Below are 24,862 nucleotides of genomic sequence, written 5' to 3' on the forward strand. Positions count from 1 at the left end.
TTAGCCTTATATCTTTTCTATTCAGATTTATTATATCCAACTGTATTTATTTTTTCAAAATTGTGGTTAAAAGTCACAAATGAACTGCATTCAAAAAATCCTGCAGGCGTATCAGTAGACACTCTCCAAATATAACATACTACACATGGGCCCTCATTCCGAGTTGATCGTTCGCAAGGCGATTTTAGCAGAGTTGCTCACGCTAAGCCACCGCCTACTGGGAGTGTATCTTAGCATCTTAAAATTGCGAACGATGTATTCGCAATATTGCGATTACAAACTACTTAGCAGTTTCAGAGTAGCTCCACACTTACTCGGCATCTGCGATCAGTTCAGTGCTTGTCGTTCCTGGTTTGACGTCACAAACACACCCAGCGTTCGCCCAGACACTCCTCCGTTTCCCCGCCCACTCCTGCGTTTTTTCCGGAAACGGTAGCGTTTTTTCCCGCACGCCCATAAAACGGCCAGTTTCCGCCCAGTAACACCCATTAAACCTCACACGTCAGATGCTTCCACGCGCCACTCAAGCACACTTATCTTATGAAATAAAGACACCACAACTGTAGTTGGCGTGAAAGGGGTCAGCAGATGTCAGCCTCGGAGATACAGGCCCATTATAGCCAGCTAATCTCTCCAGCCAGGGTGTTTTATCGCTAGGAGATAGCTAAAGTTTACTGTTTGTATCCTCAGACCCCTGTGCACTGAGTTGTGCTAGATCCCAATGCGGTCAAATCAGACTGTACATAGTTTTTGAGAAGAACAAACTTGTTTACTGCAAATTTTCCACTTGTTTAAAGGACCTGTGAGTCCTCCGTCGTCTCCATAAGCAGATTACACTCTAGGGGACATTTACTAAGCAGTGATAAGAGCAGAGAAGTGAGCCAGTGGAGAAGTTACCCATGGTAACCAATCAGCACTGAAGTAACATCTTTAATTTGCATACTATAAATTGATACAGTGCTGCTGATTGGTTGATGGGCTACTTCTCCACTGGCTCACCTCTCCGCTCTTATCACTGCTTAGTAAAAAACTAGCGTTATGTAAAAGTGTGTTAGCCTTATATCTTTTCTATTCAGATTTATTATATCCAACTGTATTTATTTTTTCAAAATTGTGGTTAAAAGTCACAAATGAACTGCATTCAAAAAATCCTGCAGGCGTATCAGTAGACACTCTCCAAATATAACATACTACACATGGGCCCTCATTCCGAGTTGATCGTTCGCAAGGCGATTTTAGCAGAGTTGCTCACGCTAAGCCGCCGCCTACTGGGAGTGTATCTTAGCATCTTAAAATTGCGAACGATGTATTCGCAATATTGCGATTACAAACTACTTAGCAGTTTCAGAGTAGCTCCACACTTACTCGGCATCTGCGATCAGTTCAGTGCTTGTCGTTCCTGGTTTGACGTCACAAACACACCCAGCGTTCGCCCAGACACTCCTCCGTTTCCCCGCCCACTCCTGCGTTTTTTCCGGAAACGGTAGCGTTTTTTCCCGCACGCCCATAAAACGGCCAGTTTCCGCCCAGTAACACCCATTTCCTGTCAATCACACTACGATCGCCGGAGCGATGAAAAAGCAGTGAGTAAAAATACTATCTCCATTGTAAAATTACTTGGCGCAGTCGCAGTGCGAATATTGCGCATGCGTACTAAGCGGAATTTCACTGCGATGCGATGAAAAATACCGAGCGAACGACTCGGAATGAGGGCCATGGTGTAGAAAATGTATATACTGAGTAGGCGTTGGGTATGTGATGCGGTGGACGGGTTCCCATCGGTCAGCATACAGACACCAGGATCCCGGCCGCTAGAATGCCATCAGGTGGGGCGAGCGCAACGAAGTCCCTTGCAGGCTTTTTGCGCTCACCACGCTGGGGGCTTGGTGGATCGCTGCATTCACCACAGGTTTTGCTCCCACTCTATGGATGTCGTGGACACTCATGAATGGAAATAGTCCCTGTTAGCCGGAATTCCGGTTTGCGGCATTGTCGTGGTCAGGGTTCCGGCATCGGTATCCTGACCACCAGGATAATATAACTACATCCAATATAATTCAGGTCATGTCGAGGCAATGATGCAGAGCATTTCCAGTACTCCCAGTTTACATATAGCAAGAAAAGCATAAAAACAGCACAAAAAGCCACGTCTGGTTGTTGCGTGATGCGCATTTGTGTCTGTCATTTTGGCCATACAGAAGGAAGATGCCACGTGCTTATAGTGGGTGGAGATTGCAGAACTTGAGAATGTCTGCATAGTACTTGGGTGTGGCGCGCAGAGGGCCTAATTCTCATATGGTAATGCAGCGGGATGCAGTAGTATGGTAATGCAGCGGGATGCAGTAGTATGGTAATGCAGCGGGATGCACTAGTATGGTAATGCAGCGGGATGCACTAGTATGGTAATGCAGCGGGATGCACTAGTATGGTAATGCAACGGGATGCACTAGTATGGTAATGCAGCGGGATGCACTAGTATGGTAATGCAACGGGATGCACTAGTATGGTAATGCAGCGGGATACACTAGTATGGTAATGCAGCGGGATGCAGTAGTATGGTAATGTAGTGGGATGCACTAGTATGGTAATGCAGCGGGATGCACTAGTATGGTAATGCAGCGGGATGCACTAGTATGGTAATGCAGCGGGATGCACTAGTATGGTAATGCAGCGGGATGCACTAGTATGGTAATGCAACGGGATGCACTAGTATGGTAATGCAGCGGGATGCACTAGTATGGTAATGCAACGGGATGCACTAGTATGGTAATGCAGCAGCATACACTAGTATGGTAATGCAGCGGGATGCACTAGTATGGTAATGCAACGGGATGCACTAGTATGGTAATGCAGCGGGATACACTAGTATGGTAATGCAGCGGGATGCAGTAGTATGGTAATGTAGTGGGATGCACTAGTATGGTAATGCAAAGGGATGAACTAGTATGGTAATGTAGTGGGATGCACTAGTATGGTAATGCAAAGGGATGAACTAGTATGACAATACAGCGGGATGCAGTAGTGTGGTAATGCAGCGGGATGCACTAGTATGGTAATGCAGCGGGATGCACTAGTATGGTAATGCAGCGGGATGCACTAGTATGGTAATGCAACGGGATGCACTAGTATGGTAATGCAGCGGCATGCACTAGTATGGTAATGCAGCGGGATGCACTAGTATGGTAATGCAACGGGATGCACTAGTATGGTAATGCAGCGGGATACACTAGTATGGTAATGCAGCGGGATGCATTAGTATGGCAATGCAGCGGGATGCAGTAGTATGGTAATGCAGCAGGATGCACTAGTATGGTAATGCAGCAGGATGCACTAGTATGGTAATGCAGAGGGATGCACTAGTATGACAATGCAGCGGGATGCAGTAGTATGGTAATGCAGCGGGATGCACTAGTATGGTAATGCAGCGGGATGCACTAGTATGGTAATGCAGTGGGATGCACTAGTATGGTAATGCAACGGGATGCACTAGTATGGTAATGCAGCGGGATGCACTAGTATGGTAATGCAACGGGATGCACTAGTATGGTAATGCAGCGGGATGCACTAGTATGGTAATGCAGCGGGATGCAGTAGTATGGTAATGTAGTGGGATGCACTAGTATGGTAATGCAGCGGGATGCACTAGTATGGTAATGCAGCGGGATGCACTAGTATGGTAATGCAGCGGGATGCACTAGTATGGTAATGCAGCGGGATGCACTAGTATGGTAATGCAACGGGATGCACTAGTATGGTAATGCAGCGGGATGCACTAGTATGGTAATGCAACGGGATGCACTAGTATGGTAATGCAGCAGCATACACTAGTATGGTAATGCAGCGGGATGCACTAGTATGGTAATGCAACGGGATGCACTAGTATGGTAATGCAGCGGGATACACTAGTATGGTAATGCAGCGGGATGCAGTAGTATGGTAATGTAGTGGGATGCACTAGTATGGTAATGCAAAGGGATGAACTAGTATGGTAATGTAGTGGGATGCACTAGTATGGTAATGCAAAGGGATGAACTAGTATGACAATACAGCGGGATGCAGTAGTGTGGTAATGCAGCGGGATGCACTAGTATGGTAATGCAGCGGGATGCACTAGTATGGTAATGCAGCGGGATGCACTAGTATGGTAATGCAACGGGATGCACTAGTATGGTAATGCAGCGGCATGCACTAGTATGGTAATGCAGCGGGATGCACTAGTATGGTAATGCAACGGGATGCACTAGTATGGTAATGCAGCGGGATACACTAGTATGGTAATGCAGCGGGATGCATTAGTATGGCAATGCAGCGGGATGCAGTAGTATGGTAATGCAGCAGGATGCACTAGTATGGTAATGCAGCAGGATGCACTAGTATGGTAATGCAGAGGGATGCACTAGTATGACAATGCAGCGGGATGCAGTAGTATGGTAATGCAGCGGGATGCACTAGTATGGTAATGCAGCGGGATGCACTAGTATGGTAATGCAGCGGGATGCACTAGTATGGTAATGCAACGGGATGCACTAGTATGGTAATGCAGCGGGATGCACTAGTATGGTAATGCAACGGGATGCACTAGTATGGTAATGCAGCGGGATGCACTAGTATGGTAATGCAGCGGGATGCATTAGTATGGCAATGCAGCAGGATGCACTAGTATGGCAATGCAGCAGGATGCACTAGTATGGTAATGCAGCGATATGCACTAGTATGGTAATGCAGCGATATGCACTAGTATGGTAATGCCAACGGATGCACTAGTATGGTAATGCAGCGGGATGCAGTAGTATGGTAATGCAGTGGGATGCACTAGTATGGTAATAGAGCAGGATGCACTAGTATGGCAATGCAGCAGGATGCACTAGTATGGTAATGCAGAGGGATGCATTAGTATGGCAATGCAGCGGTATGCACTAGTTTGGTAATGCATCGGGATGCACTAGTGTGGTAATGCATAGGGATGCACTAGTATGGTAATGCAGCGGGATGCACTAGTATGGTAATGCACCAGGAGGCATGTGATGTAAGTAGATGCCTCCTGCTTGCATTAGTGGTCCGTGCTGCATCTGAGTATGCAGCATCAGACCACCTGCGACACCATTGTCCGGCTGCGTGACCCATTGGCATTGGGTCATGCAAGCCGGCTTCCGCAGTTCCTAAAAATAGGCCAGCAAATCTCTGTCTTCCAACACAGGTCCTGGTCTCAGCACTCCACCAAAGCAGTGGTGACATGTCTCTGTCCCCAAACAGCTGCAGACTGTCAATCTACTGATGTCTGCAGCCGTCAGAGCCGGCCCTAGCCAATATGATGCCCTAGGCAAAATTTTGGCTGGTGCCCCCTAGCACCACCGCTGGTTCCGCCTCTGACCTTGCATCTCTTGCCCAGCACCATCACCCCTCATCCATAGCAGTCCTTATTTTGGGGTTTGTACCCCCTATATTTTAAATAGGAACAGTTCGCACATTTGGCACACAGCCCAAAAAGGGGGGTGTTTTTGCTGGCAAGGGGCATGGCCACACAATAGTAACCCCAATTCCAATTACGCCACACAGTACTGCAACTTTATTCACATTTTATCATGTGATAGTGTCCATAATTCATATTACATCCCACAGTAGTATCACTTTACCTTATAAACGTTACTCCTCACAGTAGAGCCCCTTATTCACATTACATCACACTGAATTGCTCCTTATTCACATTACACCACACTCTATTGCTCTTTATTCACATTAGACGACACAGTAGTGCCCTTTCTATATGCAACGCCACATAGTAGAGCACCTTATACACATAATGCCACACAGTGATGTCCCTTACACATATGAGATGTCCTTATAAACATAATGTGCCTTACACATTATGACAACCGTTATTAATGTCCTTTTACACGTAATGTCCCTTACACATATGCCGCACATTATTAATGACCTTATACGCATAATGACACACATAGTGCCCCCTACACATTTGCTGCACAATATTAGTGCCCCTATACACATAATGACACACATACAGTAGTACCCTGTTACACATATGCCGCACATTATTAATGCCCTTATACACATAATGACACACATAGTGGCCCTTAACACATATGTTGCACATTATTAATGCATTTTTACATGACACACATAATGCTCCTTACACATATTTTGAACACTACTGCACAACCAACCCACTCACATGCACACAGCACTCACACTGCCACTAACACTATGACCTCTGCCTCTGCTTGAATACAGATGTGTCCTCATAAATCTTGCCTCAATGCTAACGTTAGGCACCTTTTTTTAATGAAAATGCAGCTTATTTGCATTGCTATGTGGCTAGGATGCACAAGCAGCTTCTTCTGATTAAAATGATATGCAGCATGCCTATATACTGTGTGAGACTGCGGCTGTATCTGCATATGAAATGCTACACACAGAATATAGGCATGCCGCATATCATTTTAATCAGCAGAAGCTGCTGATGCCCCTAGGCATATCAAATGCCCTAGGCAATTGCCTAGTTTGCCTATGCCTCTGGCCGGCTCTGGCAGCCGTAGTGCTTCCAATGACATTGAACCCATAATTGCACATGCGCAGTATAGGTCTGGCCATGCGGAATGTACTGAACATTGGCACTTTGTGACATGATCCTCAGATCCGACGGGATCTGAAATAAGCCCAGAATGCAGGATAGCTGCAATAATGTACCTGACTATGAACAATCTGCAAGACAAAAATGTTCCTTCCATTTTCCCCCTTTCTGAGATTATCTCAAATGCTGAACTTGGGCTTCAGGTGGCAAGATACAGATCAGGGAAGCAGCAGCTCTTCCAGAACCAGTGATAGGCAGATGTGCTTAGGGGGTCATTCCGACCCGTTCGCACGCTGCAGTTTGTCGCAGAGGTGTGAGCGGGTCGGTTCTGCGCATGTGCCCGCACATCGGTGCCCGGCGACGGCCATCGCTGGGCAACTATAAGAATACCAAAGAAAGCGATCTCTGCCACGATCGCAAGAAGAGGGACAGGCGGAAGGCGTTCCGGGGCGTCAACTGACTGTTTTTTGGGAGTGGAGCAGCAAACGCGGGTGTGTCCAGGCGTTTGGAGGGCGGATGTCTGACGTCAATTCCGGGACCTTCATTGCTGGATCCATCGCACTGGGTAAGTAACTGCAGGGCTAGTCTTGTTTTACACAAAACTTTTTTAGCATAGCAGGGCTGCACAAGCGATCGCAGCCCTGCTATGCTAAAATACACTCCCCCCATAGGCAGCGTCTAGTTGATCGCACGAGCAGCAAAAAGATGCTACGTGCGATCAACTCGGAATGACCCCCTTAGTGCGAGGTCTGTGCTTGTGAGTACTGATGGAAAGAACATAACTGTTAGCAGTGATCTGAGAATGAGAGACAGCGCAGGGAGTGGAGCTACCTGCAGGAGGTCCACCATGGATCTGCAGCTATGGCTGATCTGGGACCTTGTCACAATCAGCTTCTTCTCTTCCGATGTGCGTGCATATGTGATAGAGAAACTGTAACAGCAGGGCAGTAAGGATGGATAAATTAGGGGTTGCAGGAAATAGTGGGCATGGATAGTGTTATTACCGGCTTCTTTGCAGCCTACAGGGCCTTGCTGGCTAGGTGCACAAGACTTGTTAAGGGGGGACAATGAGTGCAAACCTGACCACAATAACAGATGTACAGCAGATGATGAGGAGAGTTGTACGTGTCCTGTTCGGGAGCTCATTTAAAGCCAAAGAAGGATGATAGAGAGAGCTGCCATCGTTATGGTGTTACCATGATGCTGATCCTTTTGTGCTGCCTGAGATTGTTAATCTATAAAGCCGAGCGTATGCCAGCTAGTCTGTCATATGATGTCAGCATAGGTGCCGATAGTGAAATGAATGAAGTGTTTGGAGAAAATAATTATCTGGAAAGGGCTTTTCCGCCCTGTGTGTTACTCACTCTGAGTAGAAGTAAAGTGAGACTGACAAACGTTTTACCATAGAATTTATATTGTAAATACTCCGCAATTGTAATGTTTCCGGGTAACTGGACAAGATGACCATTCAGAGGGGAATGTGGCCGCTGCTCTGGTGGGAATTTTACCTAATTAGGAGGAATCGGATAAGTGCTCATGGTGTACAGACAACGGTTATCATTCATCCCTGGTCTATTCCCTTAGAATCCCTTAGAATGTAAGCTCTCACGAGTAGGGCCCTCTTCCCTCGTGTGCTTATCCTTTTCTTACTTTAATAATCCTCAACTGCCCAAATCCCGCAGTTTTTTGGCCACCTTGGAACTTATCTCTATGCCGTTTACTTGTGTTGTTATGCTTAGTTACCCTGTACTTGTCCTATATTGTCTTCAACTGTAAGTCACTCTGTAATTGGGCGCTGCGGAACCCTTGTGGCGCCATATAAATAAAGGATAATAATAATAATATTCAGCGTGGCCTGTGTTTAGCTCAGTTTTTGTGATTGGCTTTTACAGCCCAGTGCATGGCCCCGCCCCCCTCTTTGTCCCGTTCCCACTGGTTACGGGAGGCACTAGCTGTCAGTGCCTCCCAAACGTATTACAATGGACTACAATGATTATAATAATACAAAGAGGGTACATATGACACAGAATATGTGTCTTATGTATCTTCTTTGTATTATTTTAATCATTAGGGACAGGGAGGCACTGCCTCCCCTGACTGCACGTCCCTGTTTAGCTGCCTGAAAAGTTTGGAATTAGGGATCTTGATCCACAGTTTAGCAACCTCTGTAATGGGCAATGACTGGAAGATAAACTAATGGTGACTTTCCATTTCCACAACCAGTGTGTAGCGTGGCCAATATCGCCACCCCAAAAGATTAGCGAGCCCTATTGCAAATGTCTGAAGTACTGACCACAGGGGACGTGATGGCCGTCTTATACCCGCAGACTATTGCTGGTGTGGGGGGTGGAATTGTCTCTGTTGTGTAACCTAGGAGGTTGGGAATGGATGTTTGGAAATCTGTGGTGATGAATGTTAGGTTGACCTACCCAAAGTCGTCAGTCTTGCCATTCTCTCACATCTTTCCCACAGGAGCTACTGCAACAGTATCTGAAATTGGGAATAAATCCAACCAGACAGTGATCAGGCACCAGCACAGCAAAGTATTAGGTTCATTTATTTACATTGTAACCTTGTTTTATACTCCTTCCCAATCACTTTCCTCCCCCCTGAGTAATAATGAGGATGGTGTGTTGGATAGAGGCATCTGTATTATACAGTATATACTGTACACACAATGCATAGGGCAGAATAAACACTGAATATTATCTTGTGGCTATAGCTCATATTGCTATAGAGTATAATCTCTGCATCACAGGTGTCTTCTACAATTCGCAGGTGTTCCTTTCATGCATGTTCAGGCTACAGATGCTGATGACCCAGCGACGGAAAACGCAGATTTACGTTATAAACTGGAGGGGTCTGAAAGTCATCTATTCCAGATAGACCCGAGGACAGGAGCCGTCTCTCTCACAGAGCAAGGTAAAGGGAAGACTAATGCTCAGCCCTACCGGGGATAGTGTGATATATAATGCTCAGCCCTCCCGGAGATAGTGTGATATATAATGCTCAGCCCTCCCGGAGATAGTGTGATATATAATGCTCAGCCCTCCCAGGGATAGTGTGATATATATAATGCTCAGCCCTACCGGGGATAGTGTGATATATAATGCTCAGCCCTCCCGGAGATAGTGTGATATATAATGCTCAGCCCTCCCGGGGATAGTGTGATATATAATGCTCAGCCCTCCCGGGGATAGTGTAATATATATAATGCTCAGCCCTCCCAGGGATAGTGTGATATATAATGCTCAGCCCTCCCGGGGATAGTGTGATATATAATGCTCAGCCCTCCCGGGGATAGTGTAATATATAATGCTCAGCCCTACCGGGGATAGTGTGATATATAATGCTCAGCCCTCCCGGGGATAGTGTGATATATAATGCTCAGCCCTCCCGGGGATAGTGTAATATATAATGCTCAGCCCTACCGGGGATAGTGGGATATATAATGCTCAGCCCTCCCGGGGATAGTGTGATATATAATGCTCAGCCCTCCCGGGGATAGTGTGATATATAATGCTCAGCCCTCCCGGGGATAGTGTGATATATAATGCTCAGCCCTCCCGGGGATAGTGTGATATATAATCTCAGCCCTCCCGGGGATAGTGGGATATATAATGCTCAGCCCTACCGGGGATAGTGTGATATATAATGCTCAGCCCTCCCGGGGATAGTGTGATATATAATGCTCAGCCCTCCCGAGGATAGTGTGATATATAATGCTCAGCCCTCCCAGGGATAGTGTGATATATAATGCTCAGCCCTACCGGGGATAGTGTGATATATAATGCTCAGCCCTCCCGGGGATAGTGTGATATATAATGCTCAGCCCTCCCAGGGATAGTGTGATATATAATGCTCAGCCCTACCGGGGATAGTGTGATCTATAATGCTCAGCCCTCCCGGGGATAGTGTGATATATAATGCTCAGCCCTCCCGGGGATAGTGTGATATATAATGCTCAGCCCTCCCGGGGATAGTGTGATATATAATGCTCAGCCCTACCGGGGATAGTGTGATCTATAATGCTCAGCCCTCCCGGGGATAGTGTGATATATAATGCTCAGCCCTCCCAGAGATAGTGTGATATATAATGCTCAGCCCTACCGGGGATAGTGTGATCTATAATGCTCAGCCCTCCCGGGGATAGTGTGATATATAATGCTCAGCCCTCCCGGGGATAGTGTGATATATAATGCTCAGCCCTCCCGGGGATAGTGTGATATATAATGCTCAGCCCTCCTGGGGATAGTGTGATATATAATGCTCAGCCCTCCCGGGGATAGTGTGATATATAATGCTCAGCCCTCCCGGGGATAGTGTGATATATAATGCTCAGCCCTCCCGGGGATAGTGTGATATATAATGCTCAGCCCTCCCGGGGATAGTGTGATATATAATGCTCAGCCCTCCCGGGGATAGTGTGATATATAATGCTCAGCCCTCCCGGGGATAGTGTGATATATAATGCTCAGCCCTCCCGGGGATAGTGTGATATATAATGCTCAGCCCTCCCGGGGATAGTGTGATATATAATGCTAAGCCCTCCCGGGGATAGTGGGATATATAATGCTCAGCCCTCCCGGGGATAGTGTGATATATAATGCTCAGCCCTCCCGGGGATAGTGTGATATATAATGCTCAGCCCTCCCGGGGATAGTGTGATATATAATGCTCAGCCCTCCCGGGGATAGTGTGATATATAATGCTCAGCCCTCCCGGAGATAGTGTGATATATAATGCTCAGCCCTCCCGGGGATAGTGTGATATATATAATGCTCAGCCTTCCCGGGGATAGTGTGATATATAATGCTCAGCCCTCCCGGGGATAGTGTGGTATATAATGCTCAGCCCTCCCGGAGATAGTGTAATATATATTTATATTCAGCAACGGGTGAGACTTTACTGACAATCGGCCGCCGGCAACCTGAAGACCACCCGGGAGATGCATTCTCCATGCCCCAATATTACATTCTTGTCTGGTGGGAAAAGCAGCGCATCTGTCAGCATTTTACATGATGCAGCTACGCAGACTACATGGTCCTTCAGATTTACCTGGGACATTGGCTGTGGAAGCTTCATGGTTACTTGCCTGGCTGTCCAAAGAACCACTCGTGGCATGGTAGAAGATTGATGGTAAGGGAATGTAAAAGACAGTATGGCATCTAGCTCGTACCCATTTATAGACATCAAAACTTCCTTTAAAGAACAACCAAACTTTCGGCCTAATTCAGACCTGATCGCTGTGCTGCAAATTTGCATCGGTCTGCGATCAGATAGTCGCCACCCAGGGAGAGTGAAAACCCTCCCCCCGAGCAAGTGTGTGACTGCATGTGTACGCCGCGTGAAAACTTCTCCAGGCAGCGGACATCTGCAAATCCATTCGCAACTCACTCACCATCAAATGATTTTTCCATACCGTGCAGTCTGTGCGTAACCCAGGACTTACTGCTACAACGCAATCACAACAGGCTGATCAGGCGGAGCTGACGTCACACACCCTCTCAGAACACGCTTGGGAACGCCTGCGTTTTTCCTGACACTCCCAGAAAATGGGCGGTTACCACCCACAAACATCCGCTTCTTGTCAGTCACCTTGCGTACGCCGTACGATCAAAATGTTCACACTATTCTGTCACTGGTTGGCATTGCGCATGCGCATTGCGGTGCATATGCATGGGCAGTCAATTGATGATCGGCCGCTGTGCAAATTCACACAACAGCGAACAGGTCTGAATCGGCCCTTTATCAGCAGAAATGGTTTTGCTTATAAAAACCATGTAGTCCACTAAAATTGCTGGTCATCTACTGCCTCCAATCTGTGGGGGTAATTCCAAGTTGATCGCAGCAGGATTTTTGGTAGCAATTGGGCAAAACCATGTGCACTGAGGGGAGGCAGATATAACATGTGCAGAGAGAGTTAGATTTGGGTGGGGTGTGTTCAATCTGCAATCTAAATTGCAGTGTAAAAATAAAGCAGCCAGTATTTACCCTGCACAGAAATAAAATAACCCACCCACATCTAACTCTTTCTGCACATTATATCTGCCTCCCCTGTAGTGCACATGGTTTTGCCCAATTGCTATCAAAAATCCTGCTGCGATCAACTTGGAATTACCCCCTGTGACTCCCCAGGCTTGCCCTAACTTGCAGTGGGATATATGAGACAAATACTGTATCACTACAACTGAGGCTTTATCTCAGACCTGGTTCCAAAACACCCAACATAGGGGGTAATTCCAAGTTGATCGCAGCAGGATTTTTGATAGCAATTGGGCAAAACCATGTGCACTGCAGGGGAGGCAGATATAACATGTGCAGAGAGAGTTAGATTTGGGTGGGGTGTGTTCAATCTGCAATCTAATTTGCAGTGTAAAAAATAAACCAGTCAGTATTTACCCTGCACAGAAATAAAATAACCCACCCAAATCTAATTCTTTCTGCACATGTTATATCTGCCTCCCCTGCAGTGCACATGGTTTTGTCCAATTGCTATCAAAAATCCTGCTGCGATCAACTTGGAATTACCCCCATAGTTTGTTTCTACTTTGCAGAGCGATCTGTGGCGATGTATGGATAAGTGTTGTCTGCATAGACCGGGTGGTCTTAACTTTGCCGGCGGTCGGGCTCCCGGCAACCAGTATAGCGGCGACGGAATCCCGATCGCCGGCATACCGACAGTTCTTCTCCATCTTGGGGGTCCACGACCCCCCTGGTGGGAGAATAAACAGCGTGGCGTGCATAGCGCAAGGGGCTCATTTGCGCTCGCCCAGCTGTCGGTATGCCGGCGGTTGGGATTCCGGCGTCGGTATGCTGGTTGCCGGGAGCCCGACCGCCGTCATGACATACTACATCCCGTACAGAACAATAGCTCACCAACTAGCCCGCTGCCCAATACAGAACACCTTGGGAAAACTGTGGCTGGGGGCTTCCCTTAGCTGTTTGCCTTTAAGTCTTTAGGGCGACGAGCTCCTGCATACGGGTGTGGGTCGTTGGGTCGACCGAACTTAGGTCGACACTCATTAGGTCGACATGGGTGTTAGGTTGAAATGTACTAGGTCGACAGATCAAAAGGTCGACATGAGGTTTTTGACTGTTTTTGGTGTCATTTTCTCCGTAAAGTGAAGGGGAACCCAAATTAGAGCACCATGTCCCCTCGCATGGCTCGCGGCTTCCAATCGTAGTCCACGTGGATCGTTAAGTATGAAAAAATCCCAAAAAAGTGAAAAACTCATGTCGACCTTTTGACCTGTCGACCTAGTACATATCAACCTAACGGCCATGTTGACCTAATGTGTGTCGACCTAATGACATGGTCGACCTAATGAGTGTCAACCTAAGTTGTGTCGACCTAACGGCCGTAACCCGCGCATACACATTTTCATTATGCAGGAGACGACGATGCGATCTACAGGCTTATACACACTAGTCAATATAGTAAACGTTGTCGCTCATTTTGACCCTTTCTGAGCGATATCGTTTACTATATTGTCCAGTGTGTATGCTGTAAACGATGAACGATGCACGGCCCCCGTGGGTCGTTAACAACCCTAGGTGTCGGCTGGCCATGCCACTCAATTTGGACTCATCGTCCAATGCTGCATGCACAGCCCGGTGTGTGTGCCTACGTTGGGCGGGCCAGGCCGGGAGGGGGGCACACTAGGCTATGGAGCACATTGCCTAGTGTGTACCCACCTTAACATACAGCATGGCATCGATAGCGATATCTTCTGATTGACCCTGTAGTAGGACCAACCAGAATATGTTACCTGTGACCGCAAGAACCATGCAAATCAGCATACACGCTAAACGATATGCCCGATTTGTCGTTATGATTTGCAAAAAAACAACAAATCGGGCCAATATCCTTCTAGTCTACTCTTTTTTTAATCCTTTTTTTGCATGATGTTACCCTTTAATGATACAATATATACTATTCAGATAAAATGTTACTGGAAGCAGGAAGTAAATGTACAGTATTAGAGCATAATTGTAGACAGAGCAGAGATTGGAACATTGTGCGAATTGGCAAATTAATCTCCATCCACTTCTGGAAATTTTCTCATTCTGACATGATGAAATTGACTGCGTTTGAAAAGAACAAATCACAGCACTTCTATCCGCTCACAATACAAGGCTCCATTAATTGTCATCCACTGCGCGTATGACATGTGATGAATTCATTCTAACCATACAATACATTCATTTTCTGCAGAGCGTATGTATTTAAAATGCCAAGGACAAGCATTTCACAGCAGAAATAAACTTTAGCTAATGTTCAGCATTTTATATAACGAGTCAACAAAGCGGAGTGCATTCTGCCCGGATTATGCAGCCGGTTTAATTTCCCAGTAACGCTCGTTATAAAACCCCACGATAAATGGGTGAGTCACCGGCCCCTTAAAAAGAAATGTCTTTAAATAGTGATGATGAGTTTATTTATGTGGGGAAATAATCTGATCTAATAAAGAGTGATGTGAATGGGCTGCAACTCTGTTATATGTCTGTAGAAATGATTTCCCTATATACAAACCGATACATTATAGAACGCTTAAAAAAAAAAAAAAAGATCCCTCTCCCCATATAACATAACCATAGGGTTCCACTATCTGCTAGGGTTGCTCGCGTTTATCGGGTATGGTATTTAATACTGGTGTTGGCTATGGCTAACCCTCTGGGGGTGGCGGCTATGGCTAAACCTCAGGGGGTGGCGGCTATGGCTAAACCTCAGGGGGTGGCGGCTATGGCTAAACACCCCCCTAGTTCCTAACCTCCCACTAGACCATAACACTAACCTTCCCCATCCTAGCTCTAACCCGTACCCCGACACTCACCTTCGGGATATTGGTTGTCTGTGTTCCGGCGATGGTCACATGACTGACAGCATCCTGACCGGCGGGTTGCTGAACGCCTCTATGTTTATCAAGATTTTATTTATTAACAGTCATTTATATAGCGCACACATATTCTGCAGTGTTTTACAGAGAATATTTGGCCATTCACATTAGTCCCTGAACCAGTGGAGCTTACAATCTACTTTCCTTCAAACACGGTGAAAGCTGCTCAATTAGTCTGGCAGCACTTATCCGGAGCATGAAAGGGAGGGAGTTACAATAGACAATGACATGGTCCTGGGTGGGTACTGTTATCATGCAGTGTAGGGACTAGAGATGTGCATTTGAAATTTTTCGGGTTTTGTGTTTTGGTTTTGGGTTCGGTTCCGCGGCCGTGTTTTGGGTTCGACCGCGTTTTGGCAAAACCTCACCGAATTTTTTTTGTCGGATTCGGGTGTGTTTTGGATTCGGGTGTTTTTTTCAAAAAACACTAAAAAACAGCTTAAATCATAGAATTTGGGGGTCATTTTGATCCCAAAGTATTATTAACCTCAAAAACCATAATTTCCACTAATTTTCAGTAGAGATGAGCGGGTTCGGTTCCTCTGAATCCGAACCCGCCCGAACTTCAGTTTTTTTTACACGGGGCCGAGCGACTCGGATCTTCCCGCCTTGCTCGGTTAACCCGAGCGCGCACGAACGTCATCATCACACTGTCGGATTCTCGCGAGGCTCGGATTCTATCGCGAGACTCGGATTCTATATAAGGAGCCGCGCGTCGCCGCCATTTTCACACGTGCATTGAGATTGATAGGGAGAGGACGTGGCTGGCGTCCTCTCCGTTTAGAAATTAAAATAGGAGAGTGAGAGTGAGACACGTTCATTACTATACTTACTGGAGCTTAGGAGGAGTTATTATATTATACTACTAGTGACTGATGACCAGTGACCTGACCACCAGTGCAGTTTTATAATTTATTAATATTTAAATAATAATCCGTTCTGTTCTTGTTCTCTGCCTGAAAAAAACGATACACAGCTTAATTGTGGGGGAGACTGGGGAGCAGTTATAGGTTATAGCAGGAGCCAGGAGTACATATTAAACAGTGCACACTTTTGCTGCCAGAGAGAGACTAGTGCCACTGCCAGTGTGACTGACCACTGTGACCAGTGACCTGACCACACTGACCACCAGTACTATAGTACTATATTTATTGATTGTCTGCCTGAAAAAGTACACTCGTCGTGGACTCGTGTGACTTGTGTGGTGTTTTTTTCTTCTTTAAAAAACTCATTCTGCTGACAGACAGTGTCCAGCAGGTCCGTCATTAATATCTGACTGTGCTCACACAGCTTAATTGTGGGGGAGACTGGGGAGCAGTTATAGGTTATAGCAGGAGCCAGGAGTACATATTAAACAGTGCACACTTTTGCTGCCAGAGAGAGACTAGTGCCACTGCCAGTGTGACTGACCACTGTGACCAGTGACTAGAGATGAGCGCCGGAAATTTTTCGGGTTTTGTGTTTTGGTTTTGGGTTCGGTTCCGCGGCCGTGTTTTGGGTTCGACCGCGTTTTGGCAAAACCTCACCGAATTTTTTTTGTCGGATTCGGGTGTGTTTTGGATTCGGGTGTTTTTTTCAAAAAACCCTAAAAAACAGCTTAAATCATAGAATTTGGGGGTCATTTTGATCCCAAAGTATTATTAACCTCAAAAACCATAATTTCCACTAATTTTCAGTCTATTCTGAATACCTCACACCTCACAATATTATTTTTAGTCCTAAAATTTGCACCGAGGTCGCTGTGTGAGTAAGATAAGCGACCCTAGTGGCCGACACAAACACCGGGCCCATCTAGGAGTGGCACTGCAGTGTCACGCAGGATGTCCCTTCCAAAAAACCCTCCCCAAACAGCACATGACGCAAAGAAAAAAAGAGGCGCAATGAGGTAGCTGACTGTGTGAGTAAGATAAGCGACCCTAGTGGCCGACACAAACACCGGGCCCATCTAGGAGTGGCACTGCAGTGTCACGCAGGATGTCCCTTCCAAAAAACCCTCCCCAAACAGCACATGACGCAAAGAAAAAAAGAGGCGCAATGAGGTAGCTGACTGTGTGAGTAAGATAAGCGACCCTAGTGGCCGACACAAACACCGGGCCCATCTAGGAGTGGCACTGCAGTGTCACGCAGGATGGCCCTTCCAAAAAACCCTCCCCAAACAGCACATGACGCAAAGAAAAATAAAAGAAAAAAAGAGGTGCAAGATGGAATTGTCCTTGGGCCCTCCCACCCACCCTTATGTTGTATAAACAAAACAGGACATGCACACTTTAACCAACCCATCATTTCAGTGACAGGGTCTGCCACACGACTGTGACTGATATGACGGGTTGGTTTGGACCCCCCCCAAAAAAGAAGCAATTAATCTCTCCTTGCACAAACTGGCTCTACAGAGGCAAGATGTCCACCTCATCATCATCCTCCGATATATCACCGTGTACATCCCCCTCCTCACAGATTATCAATTCGTCCCCACTGGAATCCACCATCTCAGCTCCCTGTGTACTTTGTGGAGGCAATTGCTGCTGGTCAATGTCTCCGCGGAGGAATTGATTATAATTCATTTTAATGAACATCATCTTCTCCACATTTTCTGGATGTAACCTCGTACGCCGATTGCTGACAAGGTGAGCGGCGGCACTAAACACTCTTTCGGAGTACACACTTGTGGGAGGGCAACTTAGGTAGAATAAAGCCAGTTTGTGCAAGGGCCTCCAAATTGCCTCTTTTTCCTGCCAGTATAAGTACGGACTGTGTGACGTGCCTACTTGGATGCGGTCACTCATATAATCCTCCACCATTCTTTCAATGTTGAGAGAATCATATGCAGTGACAGTAGACGACATGTCCGTAATCGTTGTCAGGTCCTTCAGTCCGGACCAGATGTCAGCATCAGCAGTCGCTCCAGACTGCCCTGCATCACCGCCAGCGGGTGGGCTCGGAATTCTGAGCCTTTTCCTCGCACCCCCAGTTGCAGGAGAATGTGAAGGAGGAGATGTTGACAGGTCGCGTTCCGCTTGACTTGACAATTTTCTCACCAGCAGGTCTTTCAACCCCAGCAGACTTGTGTCTGCTGGAAAGAGAGATCCAAGGTAGGCTTTAAATCTAGGATCGAGCATGGTGGCCAAAATGTAGTGCTCTGATTTCAACAGATTGACCACCCGTGAATCCTTGTTAAGCGAATTAAGGGCTCCATCCACAAGTCCCACATGCCTAGCGGAATCGCTCCGTGTTAGCTCCTCCTTCAATGTCTCCAGCTTCTTCTGCAAAAGCCTGATGAGGGGAATGACCTGACTCAGGCTGGCAGTGTCTGAACTGACTTCACGTGTGGCAAGTTCAAAGGGCATCAGAACCTTGCACAACGTTGAAATCATTCTCCACTGCGCTTGAGACAGGTGCATTCCACCTCCTATATCGTGCTCAATTGTATAGGCTTGAATGGCCTTTTGCTGCTCCTCCAACCTCTGAAGCATATAGAGGGTTGAATTCCACCTCGTTACCACTTCTTGCTTCAGATGATGGCAGGGCAGGTTCAGTAGTTTTTGGTGGTGCTCCAGTCTTCTGTACGTGGTGCCTGTACGCCGAAAGTGTCCCGCAATTCTTCTGGCCACCGACAGCATCTCTTGCACGCCCCTGTCGTTTTTTAAAAAATTCTGCACCACCAAATTCAAGGTATGTGCAAAACATGGGACGTGCTGGAATTTGCCCATATTTAATGCACACACAATATTGCTGGCGTTGTCCGATGCCACAAATCCACAGGAGAGTCCAATTGGGGTAAGCCATTCCGCGATGATCTTCCTCAGTTGCCGTAAGAGGTTTTCAGCTGTGTGCGTATTCTGGAAACCGGTGATACAAAGCGTAGCCTGCCTAGGAAAGAGTTGGCGTTTGCGAGATGCTGCTACTGGTGCCGCCGCTGCTGTTCTTGCGGCGGGAGTCCATACATCTACCCAGTGGGCTGTCACAGTCATATAGTCCTGACCCTGCCCTGCTCCACTTGTCCACATGTCCGTGGTTAAGTGGACATTGGGTACAGCTGCATTTTTTAGGACACTGGTGACTCTTTTTCTGAGGTCTGTGTACATTTTCGGTATCGCCTGCCTAGAGAAATGGAACCTAGATGGTATTTGGTACCGGGGACACAGTACCTCCAACAAGTCTCTAGTTGGCTCTGCAGTAATGATGGATACCGGAACCACGTTTCTCACCACCCAGGATGCCAAGGCCTCAGTTATCCACTTTGCAGTAGGATGACTGCTGTGATATTTCATCTTCCTCGCAAAGGACTGTTGAACAGTCAATTGCTTACTGGAAGTAGTACAAGTGGGCTTACGACTTCCCCTCTGGGATGACCATCGACTCCCAGCAGCAACAACAGCAGCGCCAGCAGCAGTAGGCGTTACACGCAAGGATGCATGGGAGGAATCCCAGGCAGGAGAGGAATCATCAGAATTGCCAGTGACATGGCCTGCAGGACTATTGGCATTCCTGGGGAAGGAGGAAATTGACACTGAGGGAGTTGGTGGGGTGGTTTGCGTGAGCTTGGTTACAAGAGGAAGGGATTTACTGGTCAGTGGACTGCTTCCGCTGTCGGCCAAAGTTTTTGAACTTGTCACTGACTTATTATGAATGCGCTGCAGGTGACGTATAAGGGAGGATGTTCCGAGGTGGTTAACGTCCTTACCCCTACTTATTACAGCTTGACAAAGGGAACACACGGCTTGACAAATGTTGTCCGCATTTCTGGTGAAATACTTCCACACCGAAGAGCTGATTTTTTTGGTATTTTCACCAGGCATGTCAACGGCCATATTCCTCCCACGGACAACAGGTGTCTCCCCGGGTGCCTGACTTAAACAAACCACCTCACCATCAGAATCCTCCTGGTCAATTTCCTCCCCAGCGCCAGCAACACCCATATCCTCCTCATCCTGGTGTACTTCAACACTGACATCTTCAATCTGACTATCAGGAACTGGACTGCGGGTGCTCCTTCCAGCACTTGCAGGGGGCGTGCAAATGGTGGAAGGCGCATGCTCTTCACGTCCAGTGTTGGGAAGGTCAGGCATCGCAACCGACACAATTGGACTCTCCTTGTGGATTTGGGATTTCGAAGAACGCACAGTTCTTTGCTGTGCTTTTTCCAGCTTGAGTCTTTTCATTTTTCTAGCGAGAGGCTGAGTGCTTCCATCCTCATGTGAAGCTTGTCAGAGTCGGTTTAGTTTGTGTCCCCGGAGGGGGCGCTAGTGGGTCAGTGGAGGTAGGTGGAATGAAGTGAGGAGGCAGTATTGGGTTTCTGCGCATGTGCACAATGTAGATTTATTAATAACAGAAAGTCCAGATAATAATGCAGCAGAAAGTAAAACAAACGAATGCAATGGAAATGACAATGGTAACGGCAATGGTAATGGCAATGATATAATGTGGTTTGAAACTGAAAGTCTATGGCAGAGTTTGTAATGCAGAAATGGAACCAGAGTAATTAAAACGTGGAGCCAGCAGAGGTGGAATAATGGTAGCAAACCTGGTAGCAATGCAGGAGACTAGATGGTAATGTTCACTGTGCTGTTGGAAGTGCACAATCAGCATGCAGGCTGAATCACAGGTGAGATGACGGAATGCACCTGGAGAGGGAGTCTCTACTGCTGTAGGCTGGAGCACACTGCAGGTGTAGAAGGTGTGAAGCCAGAAAGGTATTGCTGGTGCTGGTACTTGTAGTTCCACGGAAGTAACAGGTACAGAAGATTATCCAGGAACACGGAGGATCAGGAGAATATCCAGGAACACGGAGGAACAGGAGAACAGGTCCAGACACACGGGTCGCAGGAGTGACACAAAGTTCAGGACAACCTCTGACTCACCCTGCAGCTCCTGATATACCCCCTGACCGGCAGGTATTGGCTGGAGTGAGACGAGGAGGTGCGGCCAAGCTCCGGATTGGCTGCCGCACTTACACTGGGGAAAACTGTCATGGCGGCGCCCATGACGCGGCCCGGCTGGGACGCGGCGCGCCCACACGCCTGTTGACTCCAGGGGCGCTCCCAGGCCTGAGATGGTATCCACGAGCAGGGCGACAGGTGACAGCAACATGCAGTGACCCCGGACGTAGTCCGCTCCGGCGGACAGACATAACAGCGGTAAGTCGATTCCTGACAGTACCCCCTCCCTTATGGGTGGGCACCGAACACCCACGTGGCTTGGAAGGATGAGACCTGTGGAAAACACGGACCAACCTGGGAGCGTGGACATCAGCAGAGTTCACCCAACTCCTCTCCTCAGGACCATAGCCGGACCAGTCGATGAGATATTGCAGACGACCATACCGGTGACGGGAGTCCAGGATCTTCTCTATCTCGAACTCTATGCCCTGCTGAGTTGGAATGCTGGGGCCAGCTGGAAGAGCTCTTTGGAAGCGATTTAGGACTAATGGTCTGAGGAGAGAGACATGGAAAGCATTAGGAATACGCAATGAAGAGGGTAACTTGAGCTTGTAAGCCACAGGATTTAGAACTCTTTCAATGGAGAAAGGACCAATGAAGCGTGGTGCAAACTTCATCGAAGGCACTTTAAGACGAAGATTCCGGGTTGACAGCCAGACTTTATCCCCAGGTTTCAAGCTGGGAACTGCACGTCTTTTGCGGTCGGCAAAGAATTTGTACCGGGCAGAAGCCTTTTTGAGTGAAGTATGAATCTTCCTCCAGATTGTTGAGAACTGACTGAGGACAGTAGTGGCAGCAGGAACATCGATGCTAGGAAGGTCTTGAAAATCAGGAACTCGTGGATGCTGCCCATAAACAGCGAAGAACGGAGTAGTTTCAGTAGCTGTGTGGTAGCGGAAATTGTGAGCGAATTCAGCCCACGGGAGCAAATCTACCCAGTCATCTTGGGAAGATGATATGTACAGTCTCAGGAAAGTTTCCAACTCCTGGTTTACCCTCTCTGTCTGCCCATTCGTCTGAGGATGATACGCTGACGAGAACTTGAGATGGACCTGCATGGCAGAACAGAGAGCTCTCCAAAACCTTGCCACAAACTGAACTCCACGGTCAGATATTATTTCAGTGGGTAGTCCATGTAAACGGAAAATCTCCCGTAGGAAGATTTGAGCCAGTTTTGGAGCGGAAGGAAGTCCTTGGAGTGGAACAAAATGAGCCATTTTGGTAAATCTGTCGACCACTACCCAGATGGTATTGAATCCTTGGGAGGAGGGAAGGTCAGAGATGAAATCCATAGACAGATGTGACCAAGGACGGCTGGGAATGGATAACGGCTGTAACTGACCTGCTGGAGACTGACGAGGAGTTTTGTGCTGCACACATTTAGGGCAAGACGCCACAAAGTCTTTGATGTCGACTTTCATCTTCGGCCACCAGTATGTTTCAGCGAGAAATTTAAAAGTCTTTAGGACACCAGGATGCCCAGTAAATTTAGACTGATGAGCCCAAGACAACAACTTAGGACGGAGTTCAGGAGCAACAAAAGTCTTACCAGGAGGCGGAGCTGGAGAAACTTGTGAAGAAGCAAAAGCAACAGGATCCAGGATGGAGCGTGGTACTGGATCGGATATCTCGTCCTCAGATTCCATGGATCGAGACAAGGCATCTGCTTTGGTATTCTGAGAACCTGGGCGGAAATGGAGCTTGAAATTAAAACAGGAGAAGAACATAGCCCATCGGGACTGGCGAGGATTAAGGCACTGAGCTGCCTTCAAGTAGAGCAGGTTTTTATGATCCGTATAGATATTAAATGGAAACTTCGCCCCTTCCAGGAGATACCTCCATTCCTCAAGGGCCAGTTTAATCGCCAGAAGCTCTTGATCTCCGATGGAATAATTAACTTCTGCAGGAAGAAACTTACGGGAAAAGAATCCACAGGGATGAATCTTCCCGTCAGCTCCCATCTGAGAGAGAACAGCTCCCACTCCTACTGTGGAAGCATCCACCTCCAACTCGAATGGCTTATTAATATCGGGCTGTAACAAAACTGGAGCGGTAACAAAAGCCATCTTGATTTTTTGAAACGCAGTCAGGGCATCTTCTGACCAGTTGGAATGATCTGCCCCTTTCCGAGTTAAGCTAGTAATAGGAGCAATGAGAGTTGAAAAGCCTCGGATGAATTTCCTATAATAATTGGCAAAGCCCAGGAATCGTTGAATGGACTTGAGAGTGTTCGGAATGGACCAATTGGCAATAGCTTCCAATTTTGCCGGGTCCATCTGGAGATCCGATCCAGAGATTATATACCCCAGGAAGGGTATGGAGGTAACCTCAAAGGTACACTTAGATAATTTGCCGTAAAGACAATTCTCACGAAGACGTCGGAGGACTTCACGGACTTGGAGACGATGAGAAGGGAGGTCTTGAGAGAAGATGAGGATATCGTCCAGGTAAACAACGAGATACTTGTACAGAACGTCACGGAAAATTTCATTAACAAAGTGTTGAAACACTGCTGGAGCATTGCTCAACCCGAATGGCATTACCAGGTACTCGTAATGGCCATCCCGAGTATTGAAAGCTGTCTTCCATTCGTCACCGCTGCGGATTCTAATGAGATTATAGGCACCGCGGAGATCTAACTTGGTGAAGATGCGGGCTCCTTTGACTCTATCAAATAACTCGGTAATAAGAGGTAACGGGTAGCTGTTCTTAACGGTAATATCATTAAGTCCCCGGTAGTCAATACATGGACGTAGTCCTCCATCTTTCTTTTTAACAAAAAAGAAACCTGCCCCAGCAGGTGATGATGAGGGACGGATGAATCCTTTCTGTAGGTTTTCTTTGATGTATTCGCTCATCGCTTCGGTTTCAGGAACAGATAACGGGTAGGTGCGCCCCCTAGGTGGTTTTTTGCCAGGAATGAGGTCGATGGGGCAATCCCACTCTCTATGGGGCGGCAGGACATCAGCGGCCTCCTCGCTGAAGACGTCAGCGAAATCTTGATAGGCCATAGGAAGAGTAGACTGGGTCTTGATTTCAGAAGTCTTGACAGGAACAACTTGGGCTAAACAGGACTGACGGCAATGTGAACCCCAAGCAGTTAGTTGTAAGGTAGCCCAATCAATCTGTGGGTTATGTAGCTGGAGCCAGGGCATACCTAACACAATCTCCTGAGTTGCCTGAGGAATAACTAGAAATTTTATTAACTCAGAATGCAGGAACCCAACCCCCAGTATCACTGGCCGGGTTTGTTGAGTGATATACCCCTTAGAAATACGACTACCATCAACTGCCGTGATGTAGACTGGATATGGAAGTTCATAGACCGGCAGATGAAACTTGTCTACCGCAGCTTGAGTGATGAAATTCCCCGCTGCACCACAGTCTACCAACGCAGTTGCAGATTGGAGTCCAGCCGCCGTCTCTAAGGTCACAGG

The 24,862-nt window shown here is 47.3% G+C and overlaps 1 protein-coding gene across 1 annotated transcript in view; it reads left to right on the forward strand.

Moving 5' to 3' along the window:
- CDH16 (cadherin 16) overlaps nucleotides 1-24,862 on the forward strand; it is a 297,936-nt gene that overhangs the window by 13,554 nt on the left and 259,520 nt on the right. Inside the window, exon 3 of the mRNA XM_063946223.1 lies at nucleotides 9,368-9,511. Within this exon, the coding sequence (XP_063802293.1) occupies nucleotides 9,368-9,511 (144 nt within the window). The remainder of the gene's footprint in view (nucleotides 1-9,367; nucleotides 9,512-24,862) is intronic.

Source organism: Pseudophryne corroboree, chromosome 11 (assembly GCF_028390025.1).
Source record: "Pseudophryne corroboree isolate aPseCor3 chromosome 11, aPseCor3.hap2, whole genome shotgun sequence".
Lineage (NCBI taxonomy): Eukaryota > Metazoa > Chordata > Amphibia > Anura > Myobatrachidae > Pseudophryne > Pseudophryne corroboree.